This window comes from Hyperolius riggenbachi, chromosome 10 (genome assembly GCF_040937935.1).
Source record: "Hyperolius riggenbachi isolate aHypRig1 chromosome 10, aHypRig1.pri, whole genome shotgun sequence".
NCBI classification, from domain to species: Eukaryota; Metazoa; Chordata; class Amphibia; order Anura; family Hyperoliidae; genus Hyperolius; species Hyperolius riggenbachi.
This window is the reverse complement of record NC_090655.1, coordinates 25,735,104-25,750,661: the sequence shown is the minus strand read 5'-3', so window position 1 is coordinate 25,750,661 and position 15,558 is coordinate 25,735,104. Positions and strand designations below refer to the sequence as shown.

Here is a 15,558-nt window from a genome sequence, read left to right as displayed (position 1 = left end):
TCTATTTTGACCTATGACACTGTATTGTTATCAAATCATTTGCATGATCTTGTTTTGTTGTGAGTTTCCGTATGTTCTACCTGTATGTTAACCCATTTATCTATTGTGCAGCGCTGCGTAAGATGTTGGCGCTTTATAAATACAATAAATAATAATAATAATAATGGATCTTCAGATCTGCAGATGATTGCCAGATATGCAGATGAAGTCTGTTAAACAAGGTGTGTATGAGGATCTGCAGATCTCATAGACTATGAATGCATTTTGCAGGAACGAATCTTTTGCAGGAACAGATCTTTTGCAGCTACAGATCTCTTGTGTCTGTACAGCATCTGTGTGTGCAGCATCTTGCAAAGATTTCTATCTGATGGGGAGTTCAGCTCCATAGAATAGACTGTGTAGAGTATGGCTCTCATACTACATGAAGGGTGGTAAAATTGGTCTGTGATCTTTCATTTCCCAAAGACTTTTATCGCAAGTGTGTATGAAGCATTAGAAGTTAAACACACCTCCAGAACCGCTGGAATGCAATAATGTGTCAGCTTGTTAATTATACAGAGCCATAATAATCCAACATGCATACAGACTGTTTCGGATTGATTGATCCTCATCAGTGCATAGCATGGATTAATTTGGCTCTATGGGGAGGACTTGAAACACCGAGAGCTAGAGATTACCCAGCAAGCTCATGGTGAACCAGAACTCATTGGGGTGTGTAAGGGGCTACAATGGTCCTAAAAGCCCCCTTACTAAGATGCTAAGAAAAACAAAGGTTTGCTTTCTTAAAACAGAAAGAATGTGCGATAATTCAGGTTGGAGTGAGCTCGAGATGTCTCCCAGGCACCACTACTGAAAATAGCGAAAACTAAAAGGCGTAGGGCGGCGGTTTATATATCATGGGAAAGAGGAGAAAGAGAGCTTCAAAATGGAATGCATCTTTCCATAGTTTGTTGTTGTGTTGTGAGCTTGGTGTTGTGTTTTTTTTTCCCCACACTCTTATTCAGTTTTTCTCACTTGTAGATGACTTTATGAACCTGTAATGCCAATCTTATTCTCAGTAACCACAGTAACCACATTCTCCTGGACTATGCAGGGTATGCAGCATCAGATCTCACACGTAGCCACCCAGCTGGAGGCAGCCCGACTGCTCACCTACAACGCCGCCAGACTGCGGGAAGCGGGGAGACCCTTTAAGAAAGAGGCCTGTTTCGCCAAATACTTCACCTCTGAGGTAATGCTGCTCTGTTGCTGGGTTATATCAGAACATAGCGGGGTTGTGGAAACGTTTGTGAAACGGTGGTTGTGGGATTGCTGTGAGGCTGTTATCAAAAAATAAATTGATGTTACAATGCATGCAGAGATTTCCGCCATGAGTAATTTGAATCTGTCACGAAGCAAAGTTCTGAACCAGAAGCATGTTCACAGCAAGTGCTACTGCTGTACAACTGGTATGACGGTGGCCACACATGGACAATATGATCACTCAATTCATCGATTTGGCACAGCTGTGAAGTCTGTAGATTGTTGCCATAAAATTCTGTAATCTCTTGCCTAGCAATGAGCGGTACAGCAGCAGCAGATCAGCTGAGCGATGACAGCTTGTAACAGAAACATTACAGCTCTCTCTGACAGCATTCATGTCTGTTATGTAGATTGGTCAATGCAGCCAGTCACCTGTGTCCTAGCAGTGTTTGTGTGCGTTTTCTACCTGGCACACCACACACCTCCCACATCTCAAGGACAGTCAGTGACATGACTGTGTACTCTGTAAAGTGCTGCAGAAGTTGTCAGTGCTATATAATACATAATAATAATAAGGTAGGACATTAGACTATGACTATGGTAGGGATTAAATTGTGAGCTCCTCTGAGGACTATGTACTCTAAAGGTGGCCATACACTTATAGATTTGCAGCAGATTCGACCATCAGATAGATTTCTGGCAAATTCCTGTCAAATCTATCTGATGTGTGCCACACACTAAAAAACAGATTTTCAATAGATTTCAGAAGGAAATCTATTTGAAATCGATCTAAATGCATTATTGGACCATTAGATCCAATGCAACCCTATGGGCCATCGATCTGCTGCCAGTAGCAGATCAACCTAGATTTTCCATCCTGTCAGATATATCAAATCCATCGGAATCAGCTGCAAATCGATCGATTAATAGAATTGATTGCTGATCGACTCCATAGAATCAATTGATCGTTTGATGGCTGAAATCGACCAGTGTATGGGCCCCTTAATGTGCTGCAGAAGTAGCCAGTGATATATAAATACATAATAATAATATAGTAGGACATTAAACTATAGGGGCCCATACACTGGTCGATTTCTGCGATCGATCGATTCTATGGAATCGATCGGAAATTGATTCTATCAAATCTATTGATCGATTTGTGTCCGATTTCGATCGATTTCCATGGATTTGATCTATCTGACAGGATGGATAATCTAGGTCAATCTGCTGCTGGTGGCAGATCGATGGCCCATAGGGTTGCATTAGATCTAATGGTGCAATAATGCATTTAGATCGATTTACAATAGATTTCATTCTGAAATCTATTGGAAATCTGTTCCTAGTGTGTGGCACACATCTTATAGATTCATGTCAGATTCGACTTGAGAGGCATCTGACAGAAATCTATCTGATGGTCGAATCTGCTGCAAATCAATAAATGTATTGCCACCTTATGACTATGGTAGGATTAGATTGGGAGCTCCTCTGAAGACAGCCAGTGACATGACTATGTACTCTGTAAAGTGCTGCAGAAGATGTCACTGCTATATAAATACATAATAATATGGTAGGACATTATACTACGACTATGGTAGAGATTAGAGTGTAAGCTCCTCTGAGGACAGTCAGTGACATGACTATGTACTCTGTAAAGTGCTGCAGAAGATGTCACTGCTATATAAATACATAATACTGGAATACACAGAGGCACCTTTTGGATCTTTATAGCCGATCAGATCACGACAGTAATTTCTCATCTGTATTTCTAATCCACATCATAATTGTATTGGCTGCTTGCACTGTGAGAATCATTACTTTGTTTCTTGTTTGTAACTTTTTCTCAACTCCCTTACCAACCATGAGGAACCAAAACCTCATTCACTGATGTGAGAGCAAGGAATTCAGCCTTACAACAAAGGCGCTGTTCGCTGCTTTTCCACTAGGTGTCACCAAAAGTACCCTTCTAAAACAACCTATAGATCAGCGCTGTGTAGCATCATCTCATTGCCACAGCCTCCTGTTATAATTATTATTATTCTTTTAAATTGTAGCATCATTGTGACGCTTTGCAATTAGATGATACATATAGGAAATACATCTATTTACATGTTTAACAATGACAAGATACATCATCTGTGCACCACGTTACCTAGAGAATTATGTAGGAAAAACAAGATGTAAAGAGATACCTTCTAATGCCTAACTGAAAAAAACAAAACACAGTTGTGTTGTGTAGTTTGCAGAGCTAGTCCCCTTCTTCAGGCATGTTTTCAGATTCTCTATACCAGTGTTTCTCAAACCGGTCCTCTTGACTCCCCAACAGTGCATGTTTTGCAGGCAGCCTCACCTCTGCACAGGTGGGGTAATTAGCGGCTCAGCTGGGTGGATTCCATGTAACATAGACACTAATTACCTCAACTGTGCATAGGTGAGGCTGCCTGCAAAACATGCACCATTGGGGAATCACGAGGACATGTTTGAGAAACTCTGCTCTATACATAATAACTATTGCAATCAACAACAACAATAATAAATAACATTTGTAGAGCGCTTTTCTCCCATAGGACTCAAAGCGCATAAGCATGGCTCAGACCATTGTGGTACAGAGGAAGAATTTTATCAGTCTGGTAATGCCAGGCTAAACAGGTGGCTTTTCAGTCTGGATTTGAATAGCTCCAGGGATGGTGCTGTCTTTACTGGGTGTGGCAGGGAGTTCCAAAGAGTAGGGGCAGCATGACAGAAGGCTCTATCTCCAGATTTTTTGAGGTGCACTCTGGGAGTGACCAAGTTTATAGAACTAGCTGATCTGAGGTTGTGAGAGGCGTGGTGCAGCTTCAGCAAGTCCTTCATGTATCCAGGGCCCAGATTGTGCAGGGATTTGAATGTCAGCAGTCCAATCTTGAAGAGTATTCTCCATTCTACTGGTAGCCAGTGCAGTGAGCGAAGGATCGGTGTAATGTGACAGTGGCGAGGCTGGTTTGTTAGCAATCTGGCAGCAGCATTCTGCACTAATTGCAGGCGACGCAGGTCCTTTTTGGGGAGGCCAGAATAAAGGGCATTGCAGTAGTCCAGCCGTGATGTGATGAAGGCGTGAACTAGGGTTGGAAGATCCTCTGGGGGAACCAGATTTTCAATCTTTGCAATGTTCTTCAGATGAAAGTAGGAAGATTTAACTACAGATGAAATTTGGTTTCTGAAACTTAAATCCCCATTGATTAGTACGCCAAGGCTGCGCACAAGGTTGGAGCTGTTTATGTCCGAATTCCCAATCCTGATTGGTGTTGCTTTAGGATAGAGCTGTTTTGATGGCGAGTGCTGGCTTTGGACAAACAGGACCTCAGTTTTGTCAGCATTCAGTTTCAACCAGTTATCATTCATCCATGCCTGTAGCTCAGCTAAGCAAGAGTTTATTTTTGGAGTAGGGTCTGTTCCACCAGGTTTGAAGGACAGGTATAGCTGTGTGTCATCGGTGTAGCAGTGGTACGTCAGGCCATGTCGTTGGATAAGTGTACCGAGTGGCAACATGTAGATTGCAAACAGCAGAGGGGATAGGATTGATCCTTGTGGCACTCCGAATTGTAAAGGTGCAGGTTTGGACATTATAGGACCTAGGGATACTCTCTGTGTTCTGTCAGTCAGGAATGATCTGAACCACTGGGGGACTGATCCACTGATGCCACAGTACTCCTGCAGTCTGTTAAGCAGGATGTAACTGGACATCCCTGGGCTCCCCATCAAGTTTATGGATTGGGCCCTCTACCACTGATCTCTCCCTCGCCTCCCTGTTTCCCCAAGGCAACAGAGAAGTCCCTCAAGAAGAAGCACATGAAGGTCCTGGAGTGTCCTAGCCAAGTCTCCAGACCTAAATCCAATAGAAAATCTGTGGAGGGAGCTGAAAGGCCAACTGAAGGTTCAAGTTACCAAACATCATCTTTCGAAACGTTAGTGACTTGAGGATCTGCAAAGAGGCCATTATCCCTCTTGAGATGTGTGCAAAACTGGTGGCCAACTGCCAGAAACATCTGACCTCTGTGACTGCCTACAAGTGTTTTGCCACCAAATACAAAGCCATTTTACTTATTTCACTCATGCCAATGCCCATAATGCCCTGACTTAAGGGTATTGGGGTTTTGAGTTTTTGTTGTTGTTATTGTGTCTCTCAAAGCTTCAATACATCTACCTTTATACTTATAGACTGCTCATTTCTTGGTCAAAGGGCAAATGAGCAAAGTCATCTGTGTGTGTGTGTGGTATAGTGTGTGTGTGTGTGTGTGGTATAGTGTGTGTGTGTGTGGTATAGTGTGTGTGTGTGTGGTATAGTGTGTGTGTGTGTGTGTGTGATAGTGTGTGTGTGTGTGGTATAGTGTGTGTGTGTGTGGTATAGTGTGTGTGTGTGGTATAGTGTGTGTGTGTGGTATTGTGTGTGTGTGTGTGTGGTATAGTGTGTGTGTGTGTGTGGTATAGTGTGTGTGTGTGTGTGTGTGTGTGTGTGTGTGTGTGTGTGTGTGTGTGTGTGTGTGTGTGTGTGTGTGGTATAGTGTGTGTGTGTGTGGTATAGTGTGTGTGTGTGTGTGTGGTATAGTGTGTGTGTGTGTGTGTGTGGTATAGTGTGTGTGTGTGGTATAGTGTGTGTGTGTGTGTGTGTGTGTGTGGTATAGTGTGTGTGTGTGTGTGTGTGTGTGTGTGTGTGTGGTATAGTGTGTGTGTGTGTGTGTGTGTGTGTGTGTGTGTGTGTGTGTGTGTGTGTGTGTGTGTGTGGTATAGTGTGTGTGTGTGGTATAGTGTGTGTGTGTGGTATAGTGTGTGTGTGTGTGTGTGGTATAGTGTGTGTGTGTGTGTGTGTGTGTGTGTGTGTGTGTGGTATAGTGTGTGTGTGTGTGTGTGTGTGTGTGTGTGTGTGTGTGTGTGTGTGTGTGTGGTATAGTGTGTGTGTGTGGTATAGTGTGTGTGTGTGTGGTATAGTGTGTGTGTGTGTGGTATAGTGTGTGTGTGTGTGTGGTATAGTGTGTGTGTGTGGTATAGTGTGTGTGTGTGTGTGTGTGTGTGTATAGTGTGTGTGTGTGTGGTATAGTGTGTGTGGTATAGTGTGTGTGTGTGGTATAGTGTGTGTGTGTGTGTGGTATAGTGTGTGTGTGTGGTATAGTGTGTGTGTGTGTGTGTGTGTGTGTGTGTGGTATAGTGTGTGTGTGTGTGGTATAGTGTGTGTGTGTGTGTGGGGTATAGTGTGTGTGTGTATAGTGTGTGTGTGTGTGGTATAGTGTGTGTGTGTGTGTGTGGTATAGTGTGTGTGTGTGGTATAGTGTGTGTGTGTGGTATAGTGTGTGTGTGTGTGTGTGGTATAGTGTGTGTGTGTGGTATAGTGTGTGTGTGTGTGGTATAGTGTGTGTGTGTGTGTGGTATAGTGTGTGTGTGTGTGTGGTATAGTGTGTGTGTGTGTGTGTGTGTGGTATAGTGTGTGTGTGTGGTATAGTGTGTGTGTGTGTGGTATAGTGTGTGTGTGTGTGGTATAGTGTGTGTGTGTGGTATAGTGTGTGTGTGTGGTATAGTGTGTGTGTGTGTGTGTGGTATAGTGTGTGTGTGTGTGTGGTATAGTGTGTGTGTGTGGTACAGTGTGTGTGTGTGTGGTATAGTGTGTGTGTGTGGTATAGTGTGTGTGTGTGTGGTATAGTGTGTGTGTGTGTGTGTGTGTGGTATAGTGTGTGTGTGTGTGTGTGTGTGTGTGTGTGTGGTATAGTGTGTGTGTGTGGTATAGTGTGTGTGTGTGGTATAGTGTGTGTGTGTGTGGTATAGTGTGTGTGTGTGTGTGGTATAGTGTGTGTGTGTGTGTGTGTGGTATAGTGTGTGTGTGTGTGTGGTATAGTGTGTGTGTGTGGTATAGTGTGTGTGTGTGTGGTATAGTGTGTGTGTGTGTGTGGTATAGTGTGTGTGTGTGGTATAGTGTGTGTGTGTGTGTGTGGTATAGTGTGTGTGTGTGGTATAGTGTGTGTGTGTGTGTGTGTGTGTGGTATAGTGTGTGTGTGTGGTATAGTGTGTGTGTGTGGTATAGTGTGTGTGTGTGTGGTATAGTGTGTGTGTGTGTGTGGTATAGTGTGTGTGTGTGTGGTATAGTGTGTGTGTGTGGTATAGTGTGTGTGTGTGGTATAGTGTGTGTGTGTGTGTGTGTGTGTGTGTGGTATAGTGTGTGTGTGTGTGTGTGTGTGTGTGTGTGGTATAGTGTGTGTGTGTGTGGTATAGTGTGTGTGTGTGTGGTATAGTGTGTGTGTGTGTGGTATAGTGTGTGTGTGTGTGGTATAGTGTGTGTGTGTGTGTGGTATAGTGTGTGTGTGTGTGGTATAGTGTGTGTGTGTGTGGTATAGTGTGTGTGTGTACGCGTAGGCATTTTACATTATGCTTCTTCAGTTTACATCACAAGCTTTATTCAAGAAGAAAGCACAATGGATGATAGAAATGGAAGATATTCGTCTCAAAAATAAAAACAAAAAAAAAAACAAACCTGCAGTCAGTGGCGTAGCTAAGAAAGTGTGGGCCCCAGTGCAAGTTTTCCATTTAATTTGATTTATTGCACACGTTAGTAGAGCGCAAATAAAAGCTTTCATCAGCAGGAGGGGGGACACTGTTCTTCAAGGAGTTTAGAGAAATCACAGATGCTATCGTCACACCTGCTCTTGGATAAATAAGGGGATGGAGGCCATGTCAGTTAATATAGCTATTAGAAACCAGGAGAAACTGCAGGAAAAAAAATGTGCTTGATTCCCTTTAAATAGACAAAGAGCATCCTGGAACCACAAATCCCAGCATCTAATTGGCTGCTGAATTGCATTACAATCATTGTGTCTCCAGTACCCATTTTTGGCCACTAATGGTGCCATCTGAGTCCTTAAAGGGGAACTTCAGTCTAAACAAACATACTGTCATCAAGTTACATTAGTTCTGTTAAAGCGGACCCAAACCAAACATTTTTTTAATTTTTTAATTAAAAATATGTAGTTGCACCACTCTGACACATACAAAGATAAATAAACACTCCTTCAAGCCTATGAGCATTTCAGTGCATGTTTTTCACCCTTCTCTTTTCATAGCTAGGGTTATACTGGGGGCAGCCATTAGCAATTCCTCCATTGCCGGACACCATCTACTCCACAAGTTTGCCGGAAAAATCCCGGCAATTTTAAAGGAAGGGTGGGTTTCCTCCAATAAATGTAAAATATTTTATATTTGTCATCATGCAGCTGAAAAAAGGCTGCTATTTATTATTATAATTTAGAAAATAGATTTTATTTCTGAAATCTTGTATTTTTAATTTGGGTCCACTTTAATTAGAATAGATAGGTAATATAATCTCTTACCCACCCTGTTTTAAAATAACAGGCAAATGTTTGTGATTCATGGGGGCTGCCATCTTTGTCATGGCGGCAGCCATCTTTTTGGTTGAAAGGAGGTGACGAGAAGCAGGAGACACAGTTCCAACTGTCCTGTGTCCTGATCACCCCTCCCAGCTGCGAGCACTAGGCTTCAAATGTCAAATTCAAAATGTAAAAAAAAAAAAAAATTTGCACCAAAACAGCAGAACGAGAACAACAAAATCAGAAATCCCATCCCATTGCACAGCATCAGGGGAAAAAAGCCCGGGCAGTTTTCTTCTGTGCAGCTAAAAATGAGGCTTGTATAAGAGAAACAAAGTTCTGATGCTGTGAAACTGTTAAAGAAACATCAAGCCTTTTCAGTGCTGCTGAGTAGATTTTTAGTCCGGAGGTTCACTTTAAGGAGAGAGAAAAGCTATGTGCCCACATCTTTAGCTGTTCTGAGCCATGCACGCAGACACATGTGCACAGCTCTTGCCTGTCGCCGGAAGCTGGCTGCTCAGGCCGGCTCCCAGAGGACGCGGACTCGCCGTGGGCCTGGACATAAGGTTAGTTCCTTACAGTTCCATTCTGAATAAAAGAGCATAAAGAAGATGCTGCTGACCTCCCAGTTTCGAGTGTCCTTGAATGTCCCTGTGCTGCGGGATGGCACATCGATTGGATCGGATTGGAGTACATTCTCCCTACACTATGGAAATCAAGTCAAGATGCATGAATTGTCTGCTTGCATGTTGAAAGCTGTAGGATAAGTAGGGAGTAATTGGAAGGGCAGAACCTTGTCGCTGGTGAATTGGCTTAATACAAAATCACTGCAGCTTTTCAGCCCTAATCCCCTCTGGTTTTATCATTTTTTTCCCTGTCTGTATCACAGGTATAACATAGCTAGCCAACAACAAGCCTGTGAAATGAGTAGTGGGGCTGCCATTTTTCTTACGCACCTCGTTGATCAATTTTGAGTTCACTTGGGCTGCACGGATCCCATGGCCTGATGAACTGTTGTTCTCTTTTTTTTAACAGACGTATTTTATTGAATTTTTCCAAATTACATACAAAACATACATTACCCATCCCGCCCTATCCCAACTCCGCGCCCCCCCCCCCCCCCCCCAGGTGTGCATCGCAAGGATCATATCTTAAGTGTTAAAGTAGAACCTATGGACTGGGTTGGACAGTCCAGCAATAGTAGAGTGCTAGTACAGCCTATCAGCGTTAATGACACATCAGAGGAACACAATTCTGCTGGGACACCAATGGAGTATCGCCATAGAGTAGTTGAGTAGCAGCATAGTAAGGAACGAAAAGAGAGTACAAGATGTGACTTTCCTTTAAGCCTTAGACATCCGAGAGAACATCGTGAGAGGTGAGGTGTTCTGACCAGGGTAGCCATATCAAGTCAAATTTCTGGGGACAGTTTCTATTTAAATATGTTAATTTGTACCATGTCATTGCCTTGTTGATTTTCTTAATCCATAGGGCCCTAGAGGGGGGGTCGTCAGAAAACCATTTGTGGAAAACTTCTTTCCTGGCATACATACACAGAATGTTAAATAGAGTGATATGATGTGTGGAAAGGGTAGCATCAGTATATAGACCCAAAAGTAGACTCCTGGGGTCTACCACAACCCTCTCTCCCAGAACCTCAGTCAGCAAGGTAGCCACCTGTGTCCAGTAGTTGTGAATCACGTCACAGTTCCAGGTCATATGGAAGAAGGAACCAGGTTCCCTTTTGCATTTTGGACAGAGCTCCGATCTATCTGCATAAATGGCATGTAACTGAAGTGGGGTACGATAAGTTCTGTAAATTAGTTTGAGATGCAGAAATTTATCCACGGCAGAGATCGAGACCCCTTCCATGCAGCTTAGGAAGTCCCCCCATTCTGTGTCAGATAAGGGACCCACGTCGGCCTCCCACTTGGTTCTGGCTTTATCAAGTCTAGGGGTGGATAGTGGGTCCAGTCTGGCGTATACCTCTGAGAGGGGCCTGTCCAGGTGTTCCCGCAGAAGGATGCTTTCTATTGGGTCAGATTCCCACGTCCAGGAGCCTGGGAACTGGGTCTGCCATGCATGCCGGACCTGAAGGTACCGAAAGAGCATTTTGTTCGGCAGGTGGTATTTGGCTTTCAGTTGTGGAAAAGTTAGTAGCGTTCCAGCTGGAGCCAAATGGACTACCTGTTTGATACCCTTGGAGGCCCATAATTGCACGTCAGGAATAGAGGTGAAGTTTGCTAACTTAGAGTTGCCCCATAGTGGTGTGAAGGGGGAGAGGGTGTTCGGTTTTCCCAGACCAGACCTGCTGTTCTCCCATGCTTTGATAGTGGTTTTCATTGGGGCTGTGATGTTGGAGAATTTATTGGTTCCCCTGAAGGGAAGGTTAGTGAGAGATTCCTGGGACCCGACGACTGCCACTTCCAGTAACGCTGCAGTGTTGCGTTCGTCCTGACTAAACCAAACTGTTGTTCTCTTTAGGTGGCGACGCTGACAAGCAGCAAGTGCATGGAATGGATGGGAGGCGTCGGCTTCACCAAAGACTATCCGATAGAAAAGTATTACAGAGATGCCAAGATTGGTAAGAAGCATGAGCCATATAGTCATTCATCGTTGTAGAAGGTTAATACTAGGTGGCGCTAGTGATGTGAGTGCAGCACTGCCCTGCCTCTTTTGCCTGTAAATGCATTACTTTTTTTTGTAGTGTAGTACTGTGTGTGGCCTACTCCTTCTGCTATTCTAACATTACATTATGAAAAAAACTTGTACAGCGCTGGTACATATCAACATTTTTTTTTTTTTATGAAACGTGAACATTATTTCAGTTAAGCTTGCACACAGAAGCTCCCTAACATTAGTCTTATCTCGTGCAGTCAGAGATAAAACAATCTCCTGGACTAACTGCACATGAATTATATTGGAGCAGAGGTGAAATAATTACTGCAGTTCCTCTTTACACTGATGACATATGCAATATGTGTAATATTATGATTATTGTATTGCCTCCTCGTGCATGTGTGCGTATTAACCGATATGTCGGACCTTGTCTCTAGGTACAATCTATGAAGGAACATCCAACATCCAGCTCACCACCATCGCCAAGTTCATAGAGCAGGAATACTGAAGCCGCACAGCAGAACGCCGGACCCTTCCTCAGGTTCTCTCTGATTCCATTCTCTTGTCCGATGGCCCAGAAGCCGTGATCTAAGCCTGAACCATCAGGGTTCTGTCACTGAGTGATCACGTGACTAAGCAACTGTTACATGATAATCAGGAAAATACGGCATCACGTGATTCTAATCATGAGCACACACTACAGCCTTCTTTTTATACTGCTGCCCAATCTGCATGGACATTCCAGTTATGGGTGGAGCCCAGAGCAGGATCATCCACCAGGCAACCTAAGCAGGTGGCTGGGGCCTAGTGGGTGTCAAAGGGCCCACCTGCCACATTCTCTCACCTCTCTCCATTGCTGCTTACCACAATGACCACAAGGGGGCCCCAAATCTTTTACCTTGCTCAGGGCCCTATTATACCTTAATCCATCTCTTGTGGAACTTGATGAGCTGAGCGCTCCAGCAGTTGTTGTGGGATACGGGGGGGTTCTCGGGGGCATCTGCAGCTGTACACGTCATCCACGCGAGGCTGTTTGCTGATAAACTGATGACACCACTGGGGATAGGTGGAGCCATATTCCTTCACAGGAAATCAGCAGCCAGTACTGTGGGATGCATCACTTTGCATGTGGGTGACGGGGGCACTGGAGTGGAAAACAAGTCCATTCAGACCTGCCTGGGCTCATCTTTGGGTGGCTGTTGGAACGCTGGATCACTCAGTAACTTCAATAATCTCTCAGAATGTGAAATGTAACTGCTGCAGTTGAAGGGACTCTGCCATGAATCCATTTATATGAACCCACTGCTATATTCAGAAAGAGATGTCTTTACTAAAAGTACTTCTGCTTCTTACCCTGTAGAATGTCCTCTTCCTCTTCATAATCCTGTCATCTGTGTTGAAATTTGACCATAGCATGGTTGGATCTGCAGCTCTACCTAACCTCCATTCTAAGTCCCTTCTTGCCTCTCCCTTCTGTTCTGATGAGTCATGCTGTCTGCTCCCCTCTCTGCTAACTCCCTGCTCATCCCTCCCTTCTGATGAGTCATGCTGTCTGCTCTCCTCTCTGCTGACTCCCTCTTAACCTCTCCCTTCTGATGATTAATGCTGTCTGCTCCCCTCTCTGATAACTCCCTCTTCACCTCTTGCTTCTGATGAGTCATGCTGCCTGCTCCCATCTCTAACTCTATCCTCACCCCTCCCTTCTGATGAATCATGCTACCTGCTCTCCTCTCCTGCCAACTCCTCCTCACACTCTCCCTTCTGATGAGTCATGCTGTCTGCTCTCCTCTCTGCTATCTCCCTGCTCACCCCTCCCTTCTGATGAGTCATGCTGCCTGCTCTCCTTTCTGCCAACTCCTTTTCACACCCTCCCTTCTGATGAGTCATGCTGTCTGCTCCTTTCTGCTAACTCCCTGCTCATCCATCCCTTCTGATGGACCCTATCTGCTAAGTGCCTGCTCATCCCTTCCTTCTGATGAGTCATACTGCCTTCTCTCCTCTCTGCCAATTCTCTGTTTACCCCTTCCTTCTGATGAGTCATGCTGTCTGCTCTGGTGTGCGCTTAGACAAGACAACTGCACTGTGTGTTCAGCGCCGTCTAGGGATTAAACTTAAGAAGAGCAGAGGACTACAGGTAATTAAAATAAAAGTTCTAGAAAGAATATTTAACTTGAATGTATCCTGAATTACTGTATTTTCATATAAGTCATATTTATTTTTGTAACTGTTTGATCCAATTTGTATATTTTAGTATCCTCTGGGTTTTGAAATGGCTTGTAAATTTGGCCATGAATTAATGTCATCTTCAGTGTTTTTACACGGTTGTAAAATTTCATTACATCTGCTCTTCTTAGGCTCAAATAGCTCTGAACACAGAGAGCAGCTGTCTTGTCTCTGCACACACAGACAGCATGACTCCTCAAAAGGGAGGGGTTAAGAGTTAGTCAGCAGAAAGGTTGGGCAGGACGGCAGATCTGATGATGCTATGATCAGATTTCAACACAGATTTCAGATGGTTGGATTGGGAAGATACAGGGTAAGAAACATAAGGAATTCTTTCAGTACACACCTGGCTTTTAGAATATAGTAGTGGATTAATATACTTCAAACCTTTGCAGGCTCCCTTTAAAGAATTCCATGAATCTCCGCATATTATAGATTGTTGGAATTTTAGAAGACATAGATAAAAATAAATCAAACCAAGCTTCAAGGCTTTTTTTTAAAACTTTATTTTCAACTGAATGAAGTTGACCACAAACATGAGAGATTTATCAGTAAGACTAGCCACTATGGTGGGGTGAAATGGGTTAAATAATGAAATATCTGTGTCTGTTTGTTGTTATTAAAGGGATTATGCCCACGAATGGAACATGTAAAGTAGCATTTGATGATCCCTCAACGTGTCATGTTCTGTGTTTACTTTATTTTACTAAATAAAGCAAGTTTTAAAAAGAAAAAAAAGAATTCAATGATACAATAAATAAAATATCCATTAACTTATATCAGTTAATGCAGTTACTTTTCAAACACCTCTTCTCTCCACACTTACAATCCTTTTTGAAAGATTAACTGTAACCAAGGACTGAGCTTCATCCCATTCAGTAGCTGATACTCCCTTTCCCATGAGAAATATTTACCTTTTCTCTAATAGATCATCACAGGGGATCTGTATGTATCACAGTGTGATGTCCAGGCCATGGTCATGACAGTTTCCGGTCTGTGATCCTTGTTGCATTTTGGGAAATGATTTCTGTTTTCAGCTGCCAAGAAAGCAGTGTGTGTGTGTACAGTGTGTGTGTACAGTGTGTGTACAGTGTGTGTGTGTGTACAGTGTGTGTGTGTGTACAGTGTGTGTGTGTGTACAGTGTGTGTGTGTGTGTGTGTGTGTGTGTGTGTGTGTGTGTACAGTGTGTGTGTACAGTGTGTGTACAGTGTGTGTACAGTGTGTTCTTCTCTGTCCCTATGTGTCCTCTGTTTCCCTGTGTCCACCTCCTTTGTCCTTCTCTGTTTCTCTTCTGTCCCTTTGTGCCCTCCTTATGTGTCCTCCTCTGTCCCTATGTGTCTTCTTCCTGTGTCCCAAAATATGGCTAGACAGAGGATGGAGGCTTCCGACGTGGCTGCTGCTGCTAAGCAGTGTCTTTTAAGCTTCAGACTGAGGGCGACGTCGGGCGGGCTGAATCTCCTTAACGCTGAGAGCCGGAGGAGAGAGGCTTCTGGCATAACTGCAGCTGAGCAGTGCACAGCCCTGTCAATCACAGCTGCCCGCTAAGTGACTGGTGCCATTGGTCTTGCGGGTGGGACCACGCCGCTGTCATTGAGCCAATCAGTGTATATAGCAACACTGTCGGTTATGCTCCCATTTTGCATGAGCTGAACTCAAAGATCTGAAACACATTATTATTGGGCACCTTTGCTGCAGTTGGCCACAGGTGGGAATACAAAGGAAATCGCCGCCGAGACTCTTTGGTTGCAGGATACAGCCTATATACGGCTTATCCTGTTCCTGCACAAGTCCCGGTGACATTAATTACTATTCCCCCTCCAGGTCCACATGGATGTAATGATGTAATTCGGCTTCCAGCTATTGCTGGTGGCCAAATTACAGTGATTCTAAAGTAACTTCAGCTGCGTCTGACGGCACCGAAGTTACACTCTGTGCGCCGCTATAGCCGAAATTCCTATTATGGTCTATGGTAGCGCCGGCTGCGCCCAAATCTCCTGTACTGGATTCCTTGTGTTCAACAGGTGGACCTCAACGTTATTGCAGTAGCAAAACAGCTTGTTACTTTATTAACACAAAAAAATGTAAAAAAATATGCAATTCTTTTCTAAAAAAAATTCATCCGAAAATTCA

The 15,558-nt window shown here is 43.8% G+C and overlaps 1 protein-coding gene across 1 annotated transcript in view; it reads left to right on the top strand.

Annotated features, from left to right (window-relative positions):
- The window catches only part of ACADSB (acyl-CoA dehydrogenase short/branched chain), an 87,654-nt gene extending 73,586 nt beyond the window's left edge, over positions 1-14,068 (top strand). Inside the window, exons 10-12 of the mRNA XM_068256834.1 lie at positions 1,094-1,231; positions 11,070-11,169; positions 11,642-14,068. Of these exons, the coding sequence (XP_068112935.1) occupies positions 1,094-1,231; positions 11,070-11,169; positions 11,642-11,712 (309 nt within the window). The 3' untranslated portion in view covers positions 11,713-14,068. The remainder of the gene's footprint in view (positions 1-1,093; positions 1,232-11,069; positions 11,170-11,641) is intronic.
- Positions 14,069-15,558: the final 1,490 nt, after the last annotated feature.